Raw genomic sequence first — 14,093 nt, 5'->3', positions numbered from 1 at the left:
TAAACCAATAGCGTTTAGCTGTGCGTCTTGCTCCACCTTCTGTAGTGCTAGGTACCCTTTCAAATGGCTACCAAAAAAGTGGTAAGGTACGGTTTGCTTTTTGGTACCTTTTGACAGTGGAAACGGCCATAAAAGCGCACCAAACCGTACCACTCAGTGGAAACAGGCCATTGGTTTCATTTATTGTGATTTTTTGTTTATTTTAGTTAACAAAAATGTATTTTGAACAATAGTTTTAGTCTTTGTTTTAATTTACTAAAATAACCTTGCTGCCTACTTTTAAGGTAAATTAATGGAATTAATGGGGTGTAATTAGTTGTAGTTATTGCTGGAAAAAAAAACATTCATCAACAAAATCTGGGAGAACATTCATGAAAATATAAACCAAAATATAATCAAAATGTCAATTTTATTTCAGATTTTAAAGCTGTATTGATGAATATCGGATGTGTTAGAAACAAAGAGGCACAAAAAAACAAAGAGCACTCATCACATAATGACAAAAAAATGCTGATCTCCACCTTCAGTCGGACCACAGATTTGGGGAAATGAACAAAAACAACAGATTATTTTACATAGTTTTTTTTTCTCTTATCTTTTCTTGTCATTACCTTACAAAATACAAAAGCACAACCATACCAACACACTTTACTCATTCAATATTGACAAGGCTTTAGCCAATATGATTTCACTGTAACTCACAACCAATGTTTCAGCCCTTTTGGTTAACATGATCACTGTTATATATTTGAAAGAAAATGGCAGATGATTTCTTTTTTCCATGAATTTGTATAAGGCTGCTTGGTTTTTTTCTTCATTTGTGCTTCTGTCAACAACAGTATAGGCAGTTTGTTTAGAATAAAGGTCTGCTTTTGTTTTTTTTTTTACATTGCAGTTACTCGGAGGGAATGATTATGTAAATACACCCAAGTATTAACATCAAGTCCTTAAATAATTGTAAACATATACATCTTTAGAGGTCAGGATATTGACCCGCTTCACTTAAAAACCATTACTGGAGCATTGTTCTGATATTTTTTGGAGTGGACTCATCATTCAGGTGTTTTGTGGTGAACCTTAGGAGGAAAAACACGATTTTATAAAAACATAAGTTACACAAGCTAAATCATATCTCTCTTTAATAAGGGGAAGGGAGAAACTTACTTGAGGGCATTAAGGAGACCTTCCACATTATCTGCCGGCTGATCTTTTAACACCTTAATGCATCCTTTCATCTAGAGAAAGCGTGTGCAGGAAATTATGAGAGAAAAGTCAATCTAAGCTCAATGGAATGAGGAAAAATATAATGGTTGATTGAGAAAGTGTGAGAACGTAGACTTACATCGATTTTTGAGGATTTGTTGAAGGCACCATTTGGATGCACATGGTCATAAAGGATAATAACCCCCACCATCACCCTCATACAAAATAGAAGTGTATCTTCACTGTTGAATCGACTTGTGTATTCTCTGTTAGCAGAGGAAAAACTTAGCTTAGTATTGATAAATCAATGCACTTTAAAAGAAACACTTAAAATGGGCTCCTTTTACAACTGTTAAACAGTTGAGTTTTACCATGTTTGAATCCATTCAGTCAATCTCTGTGTCTTGGGGGTGATCCTTTCAGCTTTGCTTAGCATACAGTAGATCATTGAATTGGATTAGACCATTAGCATCTCATTAAAAATGACCCAAGAGTTTTGATAATTTTCCTATTTAAAGCTCGACTCTTCTGTAGTCACACATTGTGTACAGAAACCGATGGAAAATAAAAAGTTGATATTTTCTAGGTTGATATTGCTAGGAACTATACTTGCATTATGGTGTAATAATCAAGGAGCTTTGCTGCAATATCATGGCTGCAGCAGGCACAATGATATTAAACCCCAGCAAGGTAACTAATCAGGCTAGGTAATGTTGGTCATATTGACAGGAGTTAGCCTATTTTCAGGCAAAATTTGAAATAGGGAAGTTGTCAAAAATTTTGCCCATTTTTGGGAAGGATGCTAATGGTCTAATCCAGAGGTGTTCAAACTTGGGCCTGGAGGGCCAGTGTCCTGCTGAGTTTAGTTCCAATTTGCTTCAACACCTGCCAGAAAGCTTCTAGTATATATAGTAAGAGCTTGATTAGCTGGTTCAGGTATGTTTGAATAGGCTTGGAGCTAAAATATCTAGGGCTCAGGCCCTCCATGACCGAGTTTGGGCACCCCTGGTCTAACCCGATTCAATTATCTACCCTAAGTTTAGCTAAAAGTGTTCCCACCAGACCCGAAAATCAGATAAATGCATTGATAAATGGTAACTCAATGGTAAACTCAACTGTTTAACTGGGTTTGTAAAATAAGTATTTTTTTTTTAAAAGCTGACTGTTCCTTTAATACAAGCAGTCATATGTTTCATTAACAAGCAGTCATATGATTTGTTAACAATTATCAATAAACATGCTGTGACACTATTTATTTTTTTAGGTTAGTTGAGCCCTCATGAGAAAGTCCCATGTCCCATAGGAAACTGTTATTACATCTGCTGGCCAAAGAGTCACACAAACAGTTTCCTTCAGTGGGCAGACTGATGTTATCAGCAAGTTAAAATCGTACACAAGCATGCACAAATAGCAATGTCTAGCCCTAAAAATATTTGAGGATTTTAAAACGAACTACAAAATTTCAGAGAGAAATATGTTATTAATGGGAGCATAAAAAGTATGGTCCAATGAAAACTGAAAAATTAAATATACTCACACTCAGGCCAAATAAGAGGTATGTGGCTTTTTTTTCTTCAGTAAGATATGAAAGATGATTATAGGCTGACGTTGTTGATGATTTATGAAATGTAAATCAAAAACTAAAACACCTGAAGACACACTGAGGTCTTAAAATAAATATGTTGAGTCTTTTCCCAGTAATGAATGTAAAACAAAGTGAAATATGAAGACTTGAGTTTGTTAGTGGTTTTCACGAGTGAGAATCATAATTTCTCATAATAATCTAATTGACACAACAAAAATTAAACAAATTAAAGAAGGATGGTGCAAATGGCTTTGTTGAAATGAATCACAAATGACCACCGCTTCAGCATAAAAAAAAAAAAAAAATTTATTGTAGAAAAAGGCGAGTAAATGAAGAGCAAAATGTTCATTTTGGGTGAACCATGTCTTTAAAGATGAAATAACACGAGAACAGACTGAGAACTCACGGTGTCTCCAGCATGACCTTGCAAACACTTGCCATAGTGCTCAGACAGTCTGTGGTGTTCTCAAGAGGTAATGTCTTATTCTGAAGGAGAGAAAAAATAAGAAAAGTTTCACACAGAAAATTACAATGTATGGATACTGATTTTTACACTCTTAAACACTTTAAAAGTTTGGAGTTTATAAGACTATTTATGCAAGTTTTATGCTCACCGGGCATTAAAATACCTGTTATTTTATTAAAATACTTCATTTTAAAATATTAAATATTTAAATATTTTTCGTGATGGCAAAGCTACATTTTGAGCATTATTACTCCATTCTTTGGTGTGACATGATCCTTCATAAATAATGTTATAGTTTTGTCCAATTGTTTACACACAATTACTTGTACTTCAGACACAAGGACTACAACATGTAACTGATGCACCAACCCCCTGAACCAGTTCTGCTAAGCTACAAGCACAATTCCTGCCTTACACTTAAATTGCAGGTTTTAAACACTTTTTTCAAAACACAACACACAATTCTCTGCATTTTGCACAATTTTCATGCAGAAAATCTCGTTTTCACAAAGAACACACTGTCTGTCAAAATTGTTAAGTCAGTTGTCCTACTTTGCATACCAACTTATCTCGAGTAAACACCTTTCACACAGAATTGCAATTTAGAAATCAGAGCTCATCTGGTTCATAACTGGTTCACTGCCCACCCATGTTTTTTAGTTGTTTATCTCCCTCCATTTTCTCCAATTCTCCAACCTTTTAAGGATTTTTTTCTGCCTGGGGATGGAAAGTGTATGACCGAAATCCACACATGCATACCCCTTATCCAAGCGATAGCAGTTGATGCTTTTCATGGCTAAATTCGCCATGCGAGTTGACATTACCCCCACTACTTGGCCAGACCAAAACAGAAAAGAGAATACAGTATAGCTGTTTGTTTTGTTTTTTTACTGTAACTGTATTCTATAAATACTTCTGTTGATGGTACATGTTGACCACGTTATGTGCAACTTTGTGTTGGTTGGGATGAACACTGCATACACTGTTTTTGTGGGGAAAATACAGTAAAATGTACTTGGTATTTGTGCTTTTTGTAATATATATATATATATATATATATATATATATATATATATATATATATATATATATATATATATATATTACAGTTGACTTCTGTAGGCCTATGTATGTCTGTAGTAAGTGTAACACTGAACAAATAAAGGCTTACAGTTAGTCATTATGATGAATGGAGAAGAAGTGGTCAGAGGGTTTTACACTAGGCATATCAGTGTTCAACTGTTCTTAAAATTGTCTATTCATGTGATGGCTTGTGTGTGCCATTTGAAAGCAAAATACCATTTTGAGAAGAAATCTCATTGTTTTGAACGCAGAGTTTCATTTTGCAGAAGAAATGAAGAGTTTTGGCCAATGTGTGTGTGTTTTGTGATTTGTGTGTTCTAACAATATGAGACATGCTTTCAGAAAATGTGTGTAAGCAATCAGAAAAAAACTGTAATATGCTAATTTGATGGGGGACGGGGGGGTTAATTGTTTTATCTTATATTAAGGTGAAAACATTCTTAATAATCATAAACAGCATTTATTTAAAATAAAAATATGTAAAATGATAAAATACCTTGAGGGATTTTTTTTTAATGCAGTTACCAATGAAAATGATCATTGTTAAAAAATAATGTACGACTCCTAAACCTTTGACAGTACCATCTGTGAAAAGAAGCACTGCAACTGTAGACAAAGCTAGAATGAATGTAAAATAAAAAGACAACAGGTAATACCTCTGTCACAAAGTTTGTTGTTGCTGTGCTCAAGGTCTTCAACATCGGCGTGGCTTCAGCATAGAACAGAGACATTCTGTTTGCCATTTCATTATTGACCTCATTTTCAATATCAAGCTAGACCAAGGAAAAAAACACAACTGAGTACAGAAATGTTATCAGTGTACAGAATATTCTGTAAAATCTCACATTATGTTCCTGCACTTACATTCATGTTGTTTAATCGGTTTCGACTGATTGTTCTTCTGTAGTAGCTGAAGTCATTCTGGATGGCTGGTATTCTCATCTAAACAAATGGCATAATTTAATCAACAACACCCAGAACAGTGGAAATAAATATATATATTTTAATTCCACTAATATGAAAACTGGTATTTGACAAAAACACTGAAGCCTCCGATACCTTAAGCTCATCAAAGCGGAGGGTGAAATGCAGGATTTCAGCAAACTGTTTAGCGAGGGCCTGCTCTCTCTCCAGGTGCTGAGTGGGAGTGTATGGTGGACACGTCAGAGACTCCAAAAGACTCTGCAGCGCTTGCTCTATATGAAGGAAAAGAGAAAACAAAAGTCATAAAGAGTGTACAATTATGAGGCTATAGGTGATTATATATGAGCAGCGCACCTAGTTTCAATGAAAACGCATAGAACTTCTTTAGCCGGATGACAAGGGGACACACAGAGTTCCATGCCCTTTCCTGAAGGAGCATGTCGTTAGGATTCTGAATTGCCTAAAAGAACAAACAAGACACATTATTTAATCTGACATGATAAATAGAACCAAAGTGTGTTTAGATACAAAGTGAAGTCTCCTAGAGTTAAACAGTTGCGTTTTAGCATTTTTGAATTCACTGATCCATCTCTGGGTCTGGCGAGAGCTCTTTTAGCTTAGCATAAATCATTGAATCAAACTAGACCATTAGCATCTTGCTTAATTTTTTTTTAAGAATTTCGGTAATTTTTTCTAAAGACTTTTCTGCAGTTACAGACTTTTCTTACAGTTACCTGTAGAAAATGAAAGGTGCTATTTCTGCTTTATTTTTATTGCTATATTTCTATATTGCTAGTTCCTTGATTATTACGCCAGAATGACGTAGTTTAGTTCCCAGCCATATTGATATAGAAAATAGGAGTTTTTCTTTGTCCATCAGTCTTATTACACAATGTAACTACTGAACAGACAAACTCTTTTCCAAAATTTGGGCAAAATGCTAACGGTCTCATCTGATTCAATGATTTATGCCAAGCTAAGCTAAAAGTGCTGCAACCAGACCAAAAAAATTCGGTTTAACCTTTTAACAGGCATCATAACCACCTGATTGAGCTTTTATCCATAGGTTATCAGCATTATTTTAAATGCTTATTACTAATTATCTTATTACTAATTATAGACTTGTGTCAATATATTATTCAATACAAAAATGGGCCAAAAATTATTTTCAAGGAGTGCACCTTAAAGGGTTTTATTGCAGTGGTATCAAACTTCTGGAGGGCCGCTGCCTTGTACAGTTTAGTTCCAACCCTGCTCTAATACACTTAAGCTCCGGTTACACTAGAGTTTGAGCTTGCAAAATTCTGTGGTACGGCACTGCGAAAAGGAGTGGGATTGAACAAGATGATTAGACTTTTAAAAAAAGTGAGGGATTGGTCCTGCTCAGAGAGGTCATGTTTTGATCCTCGATTGGTCTCATGAGTTCACCAAGGTCAGAGTTCACCAAGCTTGAACTTTCTAATGCAGTTTGTCTGTGGAACTTTCGTACCACAGTTTGAGAACCACTGGCTTAATAGATTAAAAAAATGATAAAACTCAACCGTTTCATTTCATTATAAACTGAACCTATTTCCCCCAAAAAAGTGAAGAGTTCCTTTAAATAAGACGTACATCTCGTATTTCCTGGCCTGCACCCTTGTAGGCTTGAAGGCCAGAGAGGATGCTCTCAGACTCCTGGAGAACAGCATTCACCTGGTTCCACACTTCTCTCTCACAGTCTGTTGGTTGTGCGTCTGACACAAATAAACTTCATTATGTGCTGTTGAACACTAGTTATCACAGGCAATGGATTTCACTGCATAAGAAAATATGAAAGCAAGTGGCATCTTTAAACACAAGTAGTACAGAGCCTTCAAACTTCACCTTCATTTTCCCCAAATTTTGCATTTGCATAGTCTTATTTTATGCTGCAATGTATAAAGTCATTATTCTGTTGAATCCAATTAAGCCAAATCTGACCCATAACGGAACAATTGCCACCAGATTTGACAACCAAAGTGTGTTCAGATACTAAAAATACAATAAGAACATTATTCATTCATGGACTACTTCTGTGGGAAAAATAAAAGCTTTGTAAATTTTCTTCCAGACAAATACCATTTGCTTTAATATTTGGTTATGTGATATAATGACGTTTGAATATGAAGTTGTAGCTTAAAAGCCCCAATATTTTAGGGGCACTTCATATAAAAAAAATAATAAAAATCACACAAATCAGTGAATACATTTTGTTCACTGGGCTTTTCACACAGAGTCATGGAAATAAACAGAATTCTGGATTGCCTCGTTTCATTTTTTTGTCTATTTACTATTAAATTATGTAATTAATTAAAATAATGTTAACCCTATATCTAAACTACAAGCATAAAAAGTTCCTTTTAACTCAGGTTTAAAATTGGTGTTTAGAATCACATGTGAAAAGCCCTAATGTTTCCTTTTATTTAAAGCAGAGATTCCCCAGTTTTTCAACATTTCACTGAAATGCTCATACAAAAAAAAACCTAAAGGTTATGATGATTTACATGGTCACACTAATTGTATTAATATGTATTAAAACTGGACTCTCTTTAAACAAGCAAATGCTCAAGAAATGTTGAAAAATTTGGGTAAAGCTCTCTTTAAAATGTATATACAGAAAAATAATCAATCTTTATTGTTATATAATTGGGGTTGAGTATAAGGTCACAGAGGAATTAAATGTTTAGTGGTAAGTATGGTATAACAGGTAAAGTTACAAGGTAAAGGAACAAACAGAGAAGAAAATAATATCAGAGAAAAAGCATAAGCTGCAAAGATTTAGCAGATCATTTTCTGAGAAAGGATCATGCACAGACACAAATATTGGTTTAGTTACAAATACAAATTAGTAAATCATGCACATTTCGGCTGTCAACAACAAATCAGATTTTTAGAAACGTATGAGATTACCAAAAAAGGATTATTTAAAATTCCTCTGTAATAAATCTTAATTTAAAAATTAATTAAAGACTTAATTAAAAAGGCAAAGCCCTGTCAAACTCATTTGCACATGCAAAAATATTGTAATGCTCTGTTTTGCTGTTGCGTTGTGACAAAGAGATTTGCAAGAACAATTCTGACAATGGTACTTGCAAAATGTTAGTAGCTGGAAAAAATGACAGACACCAGGCCAGGCAAAAGCTCTGCTCACTTTCAAAGTCAAGGAAAAAGTTTGGCCCCTGATCAAAGTCTGTGCAAGTGAGCACTTTTAACAGATTCCCCATTTGGTTTCTGAAACAGAAGAGCACGAAGAGAAAGAAGAAAAAAAAGGTAGAAAGAGAGAGAGAGAAAAGAAAGATGTTGCATATCAAAGACTGTAAAAAAAAAAATCACAGGATTTCACACTGAGTGTTAAAGAGTGAAGTCTCATGCTCCTACATACAAAATTCCCTCTGCCTGACATGGTGAATTTAGAAGCTGTTCAAAACTGAATCTAAACTCTATATGGTACTAATTCAAACACAAACTGCATTGGACAGCAGGAAGCATAAACTTTCACCACAAGAAGGCAAAGAGGGAAAAGTGTCTTATAAGAGCTCTGAGACTGAGGTTCCGGCTCCTCCTGTCACTGCTGAGGAAAGAAACAGCTGGTTAAAACGCCTCGCCAATCCCAGACTCCACTTCTTCTTAAAACTTACTTTCAAAGTCCAGGAAAAAATGTGGATAGTTCTCTATTTCCCTTGTAAGGACTTTTAGAAGATTACCCATTCCAGCGAAACCTAATCAAGATATAATGATAAAAAAGCAAATGAAGGAGATAAAAGTCAGACACTTAAAATCACTATAATGAACAGTGAAACATTAATTGCGAGAATGGTGAGAGTTGTAACAGTAACTGATTTAAAACATGTGAAGTATTTAGGCCTGTCACAATAATCAATATATCAGCTTATCGCACAATACATGAACACAAACTCAATCATTTTTGGTGGTGCATTATATATTTCCCAAACATAAAAAAAACAATTCTAGCCACATTTTAGCTGATTGCACAACCTCTATGGTGGTGTCAGTATGGTTAAAAAAAACACTATAGTATATTTTCATGTTCCTGACAACTGAAAATAGATCTGGTAGCAGTTACTTTTTACCTTGCACTTTTTTGTTAACATTTATTATTATTTGTTTAGGATATGTTAAAAATAAGATAGGAGGTGTTCTTTGGACGAGTGTACTTGCATTATGATGCTATTACATTGCCTTAAAATGACAATGATATCGTTTAGCGCAATATATTTTATTGCAATATATCATACAACTAAAAAAAGATATCGTGACAGGCCTATGTGTTTTTAACAGATAACAGTGTGGCAGCAGTTTGAACAATATTAAAGGCAATCTGCATATGTGAAAGCAAGCCATTAAATAACCACCAAATGAGTGGTTAACAGGAAAAACATGTAGCACCCAAGAGACCTCAAGACATTTGTTTTCTTTGTTGGTCAGTTTGACTTAGCCCTTTTCATTTGTACTCGAGAGACTGTTCACTCACAGCCAACAAATAAAACAGTCTGAAAAATATGCTGTCCTTTCTAGGGCTGTCTTACTACATTAAAATTCAGCAGTTATTTGGTGTCCGAGCCTCAGTTAAACGGAAAGTTCACCCAAAAATGACAATTATGTCATCATTTACTCACACCCTTCACTTATTTCAAACCTTTATGGGTTTCTTTCTTCTGTAAACACAAAAGAAAAGATTTTAAAGAAAGCTTGAAACCTGGAACCATTGACTTCCATAGTACTTGATTTTCCTATCATGGAAGTCATAGTTTACTGGTCTTCAGCTTTCTTCAAAATATCTTCTTTTGTTTAATTGCAGAAAAAGACAAATAAAGTTTTGGAACCACTTAAGGGTGAGTAAATAGCAAGTAAATGTTTATATTTGGGTAAACTATCCCTTTAAGCAGTGTAACGTACATGTATGTTTGTTTAAATGCATTTTCTTTTGACGAACCAGCTACACTGTCCGTAAATGAAATGTGTTCTCTCACAAAAAGTGTTAATATTGCTCTATAATAATTTCATATAAAAAATTATATATAAATTATATAAATTATACAAATTATATATATATAAGTATAAGACCACGGAAAAATAACAAATGCAATAATTATTTTAAGTTACATAACAACATCAACAATACAGCTGCAAAATATATCGTTTCAGCATCAATATTGCAATGTGCACATCAGCAATAGTCACATCGTAGAATCTGTAATGTTGAATCCTATTATTATTGACCAGATTTTGGAAAACACTCATGATTTGTGGAGTTTTTGCAGTGTTTAACCATAAAGTTTCCACATTTATTATTTGTGTGTGTTTTTATCATTTAATTCTGTTTAAAAGTATTTAGGTAAAAGATTAGGAAAAGTAATTGTATTTATCTATATATACTACATGGTGCTACTTTACATTTGATTATTATATTTGTGCCTTTAAATATCGCTAGACTTCCAGAAAATTATACAGCACTGCATATTTTTACATTGTGTTGTTGCTGTACTATATTTCTCAGTGCTTGTGATTGGTTTGTTATTGTTTATGTAAATGCACTCCCTTACAAAATGTATCGAAAATGATTAATTCTTTCCAAACAGACGTATTCATTTCATCTAGTGAAGTTATACATTCAATATCCCGATATATATATATATATATATATATATATATATATATATATATATATTGTAGAAAAATAAAACATCAAAATGTCAGCTTTTTCAATATCGTGCAGCCCTAATCAACAATAATCACCATCATCATCCTCATCCTTGCTTTTAGAATTTTATAAATAACAACAGTGAAATGAAAAACTTATTATTTATGGTTGTTTTGTCTCTACACTTTCAGATGCTAACCCATTAAACTTAATCTTGACTAAAATTACAAGGAAGAATCTTTTTTGAAATGCCTTTTTAAACTGTGCGACTATTCAAAAACACCATAATTACAAACATAAATACATGCGTTTCAAGAACATTTTTATAAGATAATTATAATTATAAGAGAACATTATGTATGATGTCCACATGTTGACAGATCATGAGACTGGGAACTGTGCTGTTGTTTCAGTCTGTTACAACAGAGTTTATTGTTTGTGTGCTGTGTAAAACATAATTTGCAATGGTCTTTCCTTCATTATTGTCACATATATTATAGCACCTTTAAAATTGAATTAGTACCTTTAAAAAATAAACAGGACTTTCAGTATCATTTTCATTTATAATAAACTCTTCAAGAAATCAATTGACTCATGATGACAAAAAATATAGTGCCTGTGACTCCTCACTACTCCAGCAGAGGGAGCTACTGCACATTATATTAATATCATCATCATCATCATCATCATCTGGCATTAGTGCCATTGAATCACAGCTTCTAACAGTAGTGCTGACAATCTTAGTACTTTCAAGAATCCAGTCTCAGCCTTCACAGTGGTGTCTGTAGAGGTGTGTGGCACATCTATCAGCAAGTCAATAAAAACCTAAAGCAGCACCCTCTACTAAACCAGGTTAAATCAGTCAGTTTGATCCACCAGATGCTCTTCAGCGCAAAAGGATGTGAAGACAATACCGTTTCTGCTGTATGTGGTTAACCACCACACATGAGTGCAGGCGATTCAAACGAGCTTCCTGTCAAACCTAAAGTGCTTCAACTATCGGAACAACTGCACTTGCAAAGAAGCATGAGAAACCGTCAGTCGGTGGCTGTGAAACAAAGCTGGCATACAACGTTCTGCCTCGCCTGTGTGCGTGTGCATGTGTGTGACCATCACACTATGAACTCTATTCATTATCCAGAGTGAATCATCACAGTATGACATGCACAGATCCAGCACTCTGCCCACATACTACATATGAAAAAACCTATTAGAAAACACAGGCCGCACACAGGCCTTGACCCGCATCGGTAATGAGGTGACCTTGCGGTGTAAAAAAATGTTGGAGGGCAGTGTAATAAAAACCCTGACACAAGTGCTCTTAGATGTGTTTGGGAGCCAGTATTGAAGAAAAAAACAAAACATGATGAAGAGCTAGAATATGTGTTATGCGTTTTAAACCGGAGTAACCAGAAAAGTTGGTCAGAGAGAGTGTTACTCAAAGCAACTTCCTGTTTAAAGAAACTAGACTAGGAACAAACAGCCTAATTTTAATAATTGCGTGGGGATTTTTATTATTACTTTAAATTAAACTACTACTGCATGCATTTTTGGGTTTATGATGGAAATTTGAACAAGAACATGATTAATCAACTAATTAAACTAATTAAAACACCAAAAGAAACACAATTGTTTATTAATTCAGCACATTAAATAAATTATTTTCTTTTTTGTTTTCTGCCACTTAATCTAAAGCAATATAAAGCAAGAGAAACATGCACTAGCTTGTTTCACTTCAAATATGTTAGGGCTAGGCGTTAATAATAAATGTTTACAGTATAACACTGCAATTTGTCTTTGTTTCATTAACTGAGTTTCTATCCTAATGTAAAGGAAATCTTTTCAAAGATCACAAAAAAAAACAAAAAAATAAAAAATAAATATATATATATATATATATATATATATATATATATATATATATATATATATATATATATATAAAGACTAGGGTTCCAAATGCAAATTAGGTGAATTTCCAAGTTGTTTGAGCGGACCTTTGTAGTATTGGCAACCTAGCAACCAACAGTAAACAAGGCAAGCATAATGGAAACATGTCTAAGCTCACAAGACTAATCAGCTGTGTCAGAGTTTCTCCCATTATTCACATTAACCATTTGTCGCAAATCCAAAACATCCTTATACGAGTGTAAACCTTTGTTCTTTTTACAAATTAATTGTTTTTAAAATGTTGTATTTTTATCACTAGTTCAACTTCTAACACAGGACAGTGGAAACTCAGCTATCGTTAAAGTTTATCCTCTTTTTTGTTCTTAAAGAATTTGTTGTGAAGTGAGAGAAACTAAAACTATTTAATAGAGCTTGTAAAGATACTTTTACTAGTAGAGCTGGGTAGATAAAACGGAATTGGTATTTATTGACCGAACACCATTATCAATAACGAAAAAAAAAAAAAAAGTTCAGTATAAAGTTTTGATATGAAGTGCTTTAGCTTTATTAAAATGTGGCTGCTGACAGCGCGCAGAATCGCAGCAAATGTTTGTTCGTTTGTCATCCCCTGAGAAAACGGTTGATGGTCGCTTAGGTATGAAAGACGCCAAAGGACTGCGAGCATTGAAAATGGTAAAAATCGTGCATTTCACATGCTTTTAGACGCAACATGTGAACAACAACATACGTGAAAATAAGTGTTGTGACAAGCAGCAGTAAAGAGATTGTAAATAAAAATAAAATAAACGAAAAATCAATGCAAGGATGTCGCCAGAGTGGCTTTTTGTTTTTTTCTTGTGTATCCCATCCATTAGCTCCTCATCTGAATAGGGCGTAATGTAGTCATCCAACTTAACAATTTGTATTGCTGCAATATGTATTTGAATAATGATGGTTGGTTCCTTTACTTGAAAGCTCAGATTTAATTAGCATAATTTGTTTTGTTTAGAGAGTTCGAGGTTCACTGTATCAGTCTTTTTATTCACATCTTACAGGCATTAAGGTTTGCTTTGATTGTTTAGCGTTTACTTTTTACCATTGCACACCTTTTGTAACATTTTATCAAGTTTAACAGATGTTTTTATTTTATATTAAAACATTAGAGATTGTTTTTTGTTTTGACTACTAAAACTATTTGCCTTAGGAATGTTGGTCAATTAAAATAAAGTGATTAAATAAAAAATAAAAAATCTTAATATTCC

At 33.8% G+C, this 14,093-nt stretch overlaps 1 protein-coding gene across 18 annotated transcripts in view; it reads right to left on the bottom strand.

The window, feature by feature from the left end:
* Positions 1-390: 390 nt before the first annotated feature.
* Positions 391-14,093, bottom strand: part of fam49a (family with sequence similarity 49 member A) — a 113,374-nt gene continuing 99,671 nt past the window's right edge. For 6 of the 18 annotated variants that reach the window (XM_088651566.1, XM_087296453.1, NM_200108.4 and 3 more), the window contains 10 exon segments: positions 8,918-8,998; positions 6,873-6,994; positions 5,616-5,721; positions 5,397-5,533; positions 5,202-5,279; positions 4,994-5,110; positions 3,195-3,274; positions 1,343-1,469; positions 1,165-1,235; positions 391-1,076 (listed from right to left, as the gene is read on the bottom strand). In XM_088651566.1, the coding sequence (XP_088507692.1) occupies positions 1,013-1,076; positions 1,165-1,235; positions 1,343-1,469; positions 3,195-3,274; positions 4,994-5,110; positions 5,202-5,279; positions 5,397-5,533; positions 5,616-5,721; positions 6,873-6,994; positions 8,918-8,987 (972 nt within the window). In that variant the 5' untranslated portion in view covers positions 8,988-8,998 and the 3' untranslated portion in view covers positions 391-1,012. 18 annotated transcript variants of the gene reach the window in all.

This window comes from Danio rerio, chromosome 20, assembly GCF_052040795.2.
Source record: "Danio rerio strain M-AB ecotype USA chromosome 20, GRCz13ab, whole genome shotgun sequence".
Classification (NCBI taxonomy): domain Eukaryota; kingdom Metazoa; phylum Chordata; class Actinopteri; order Cypriniformes; family Danionidae; genus Danio; species Danio rerio.
The sequence above is the reverse complement of the archived record's forward strand: the minus strand, read 5'-3'. Positions and strand labels throughout refer to the sequence as shown.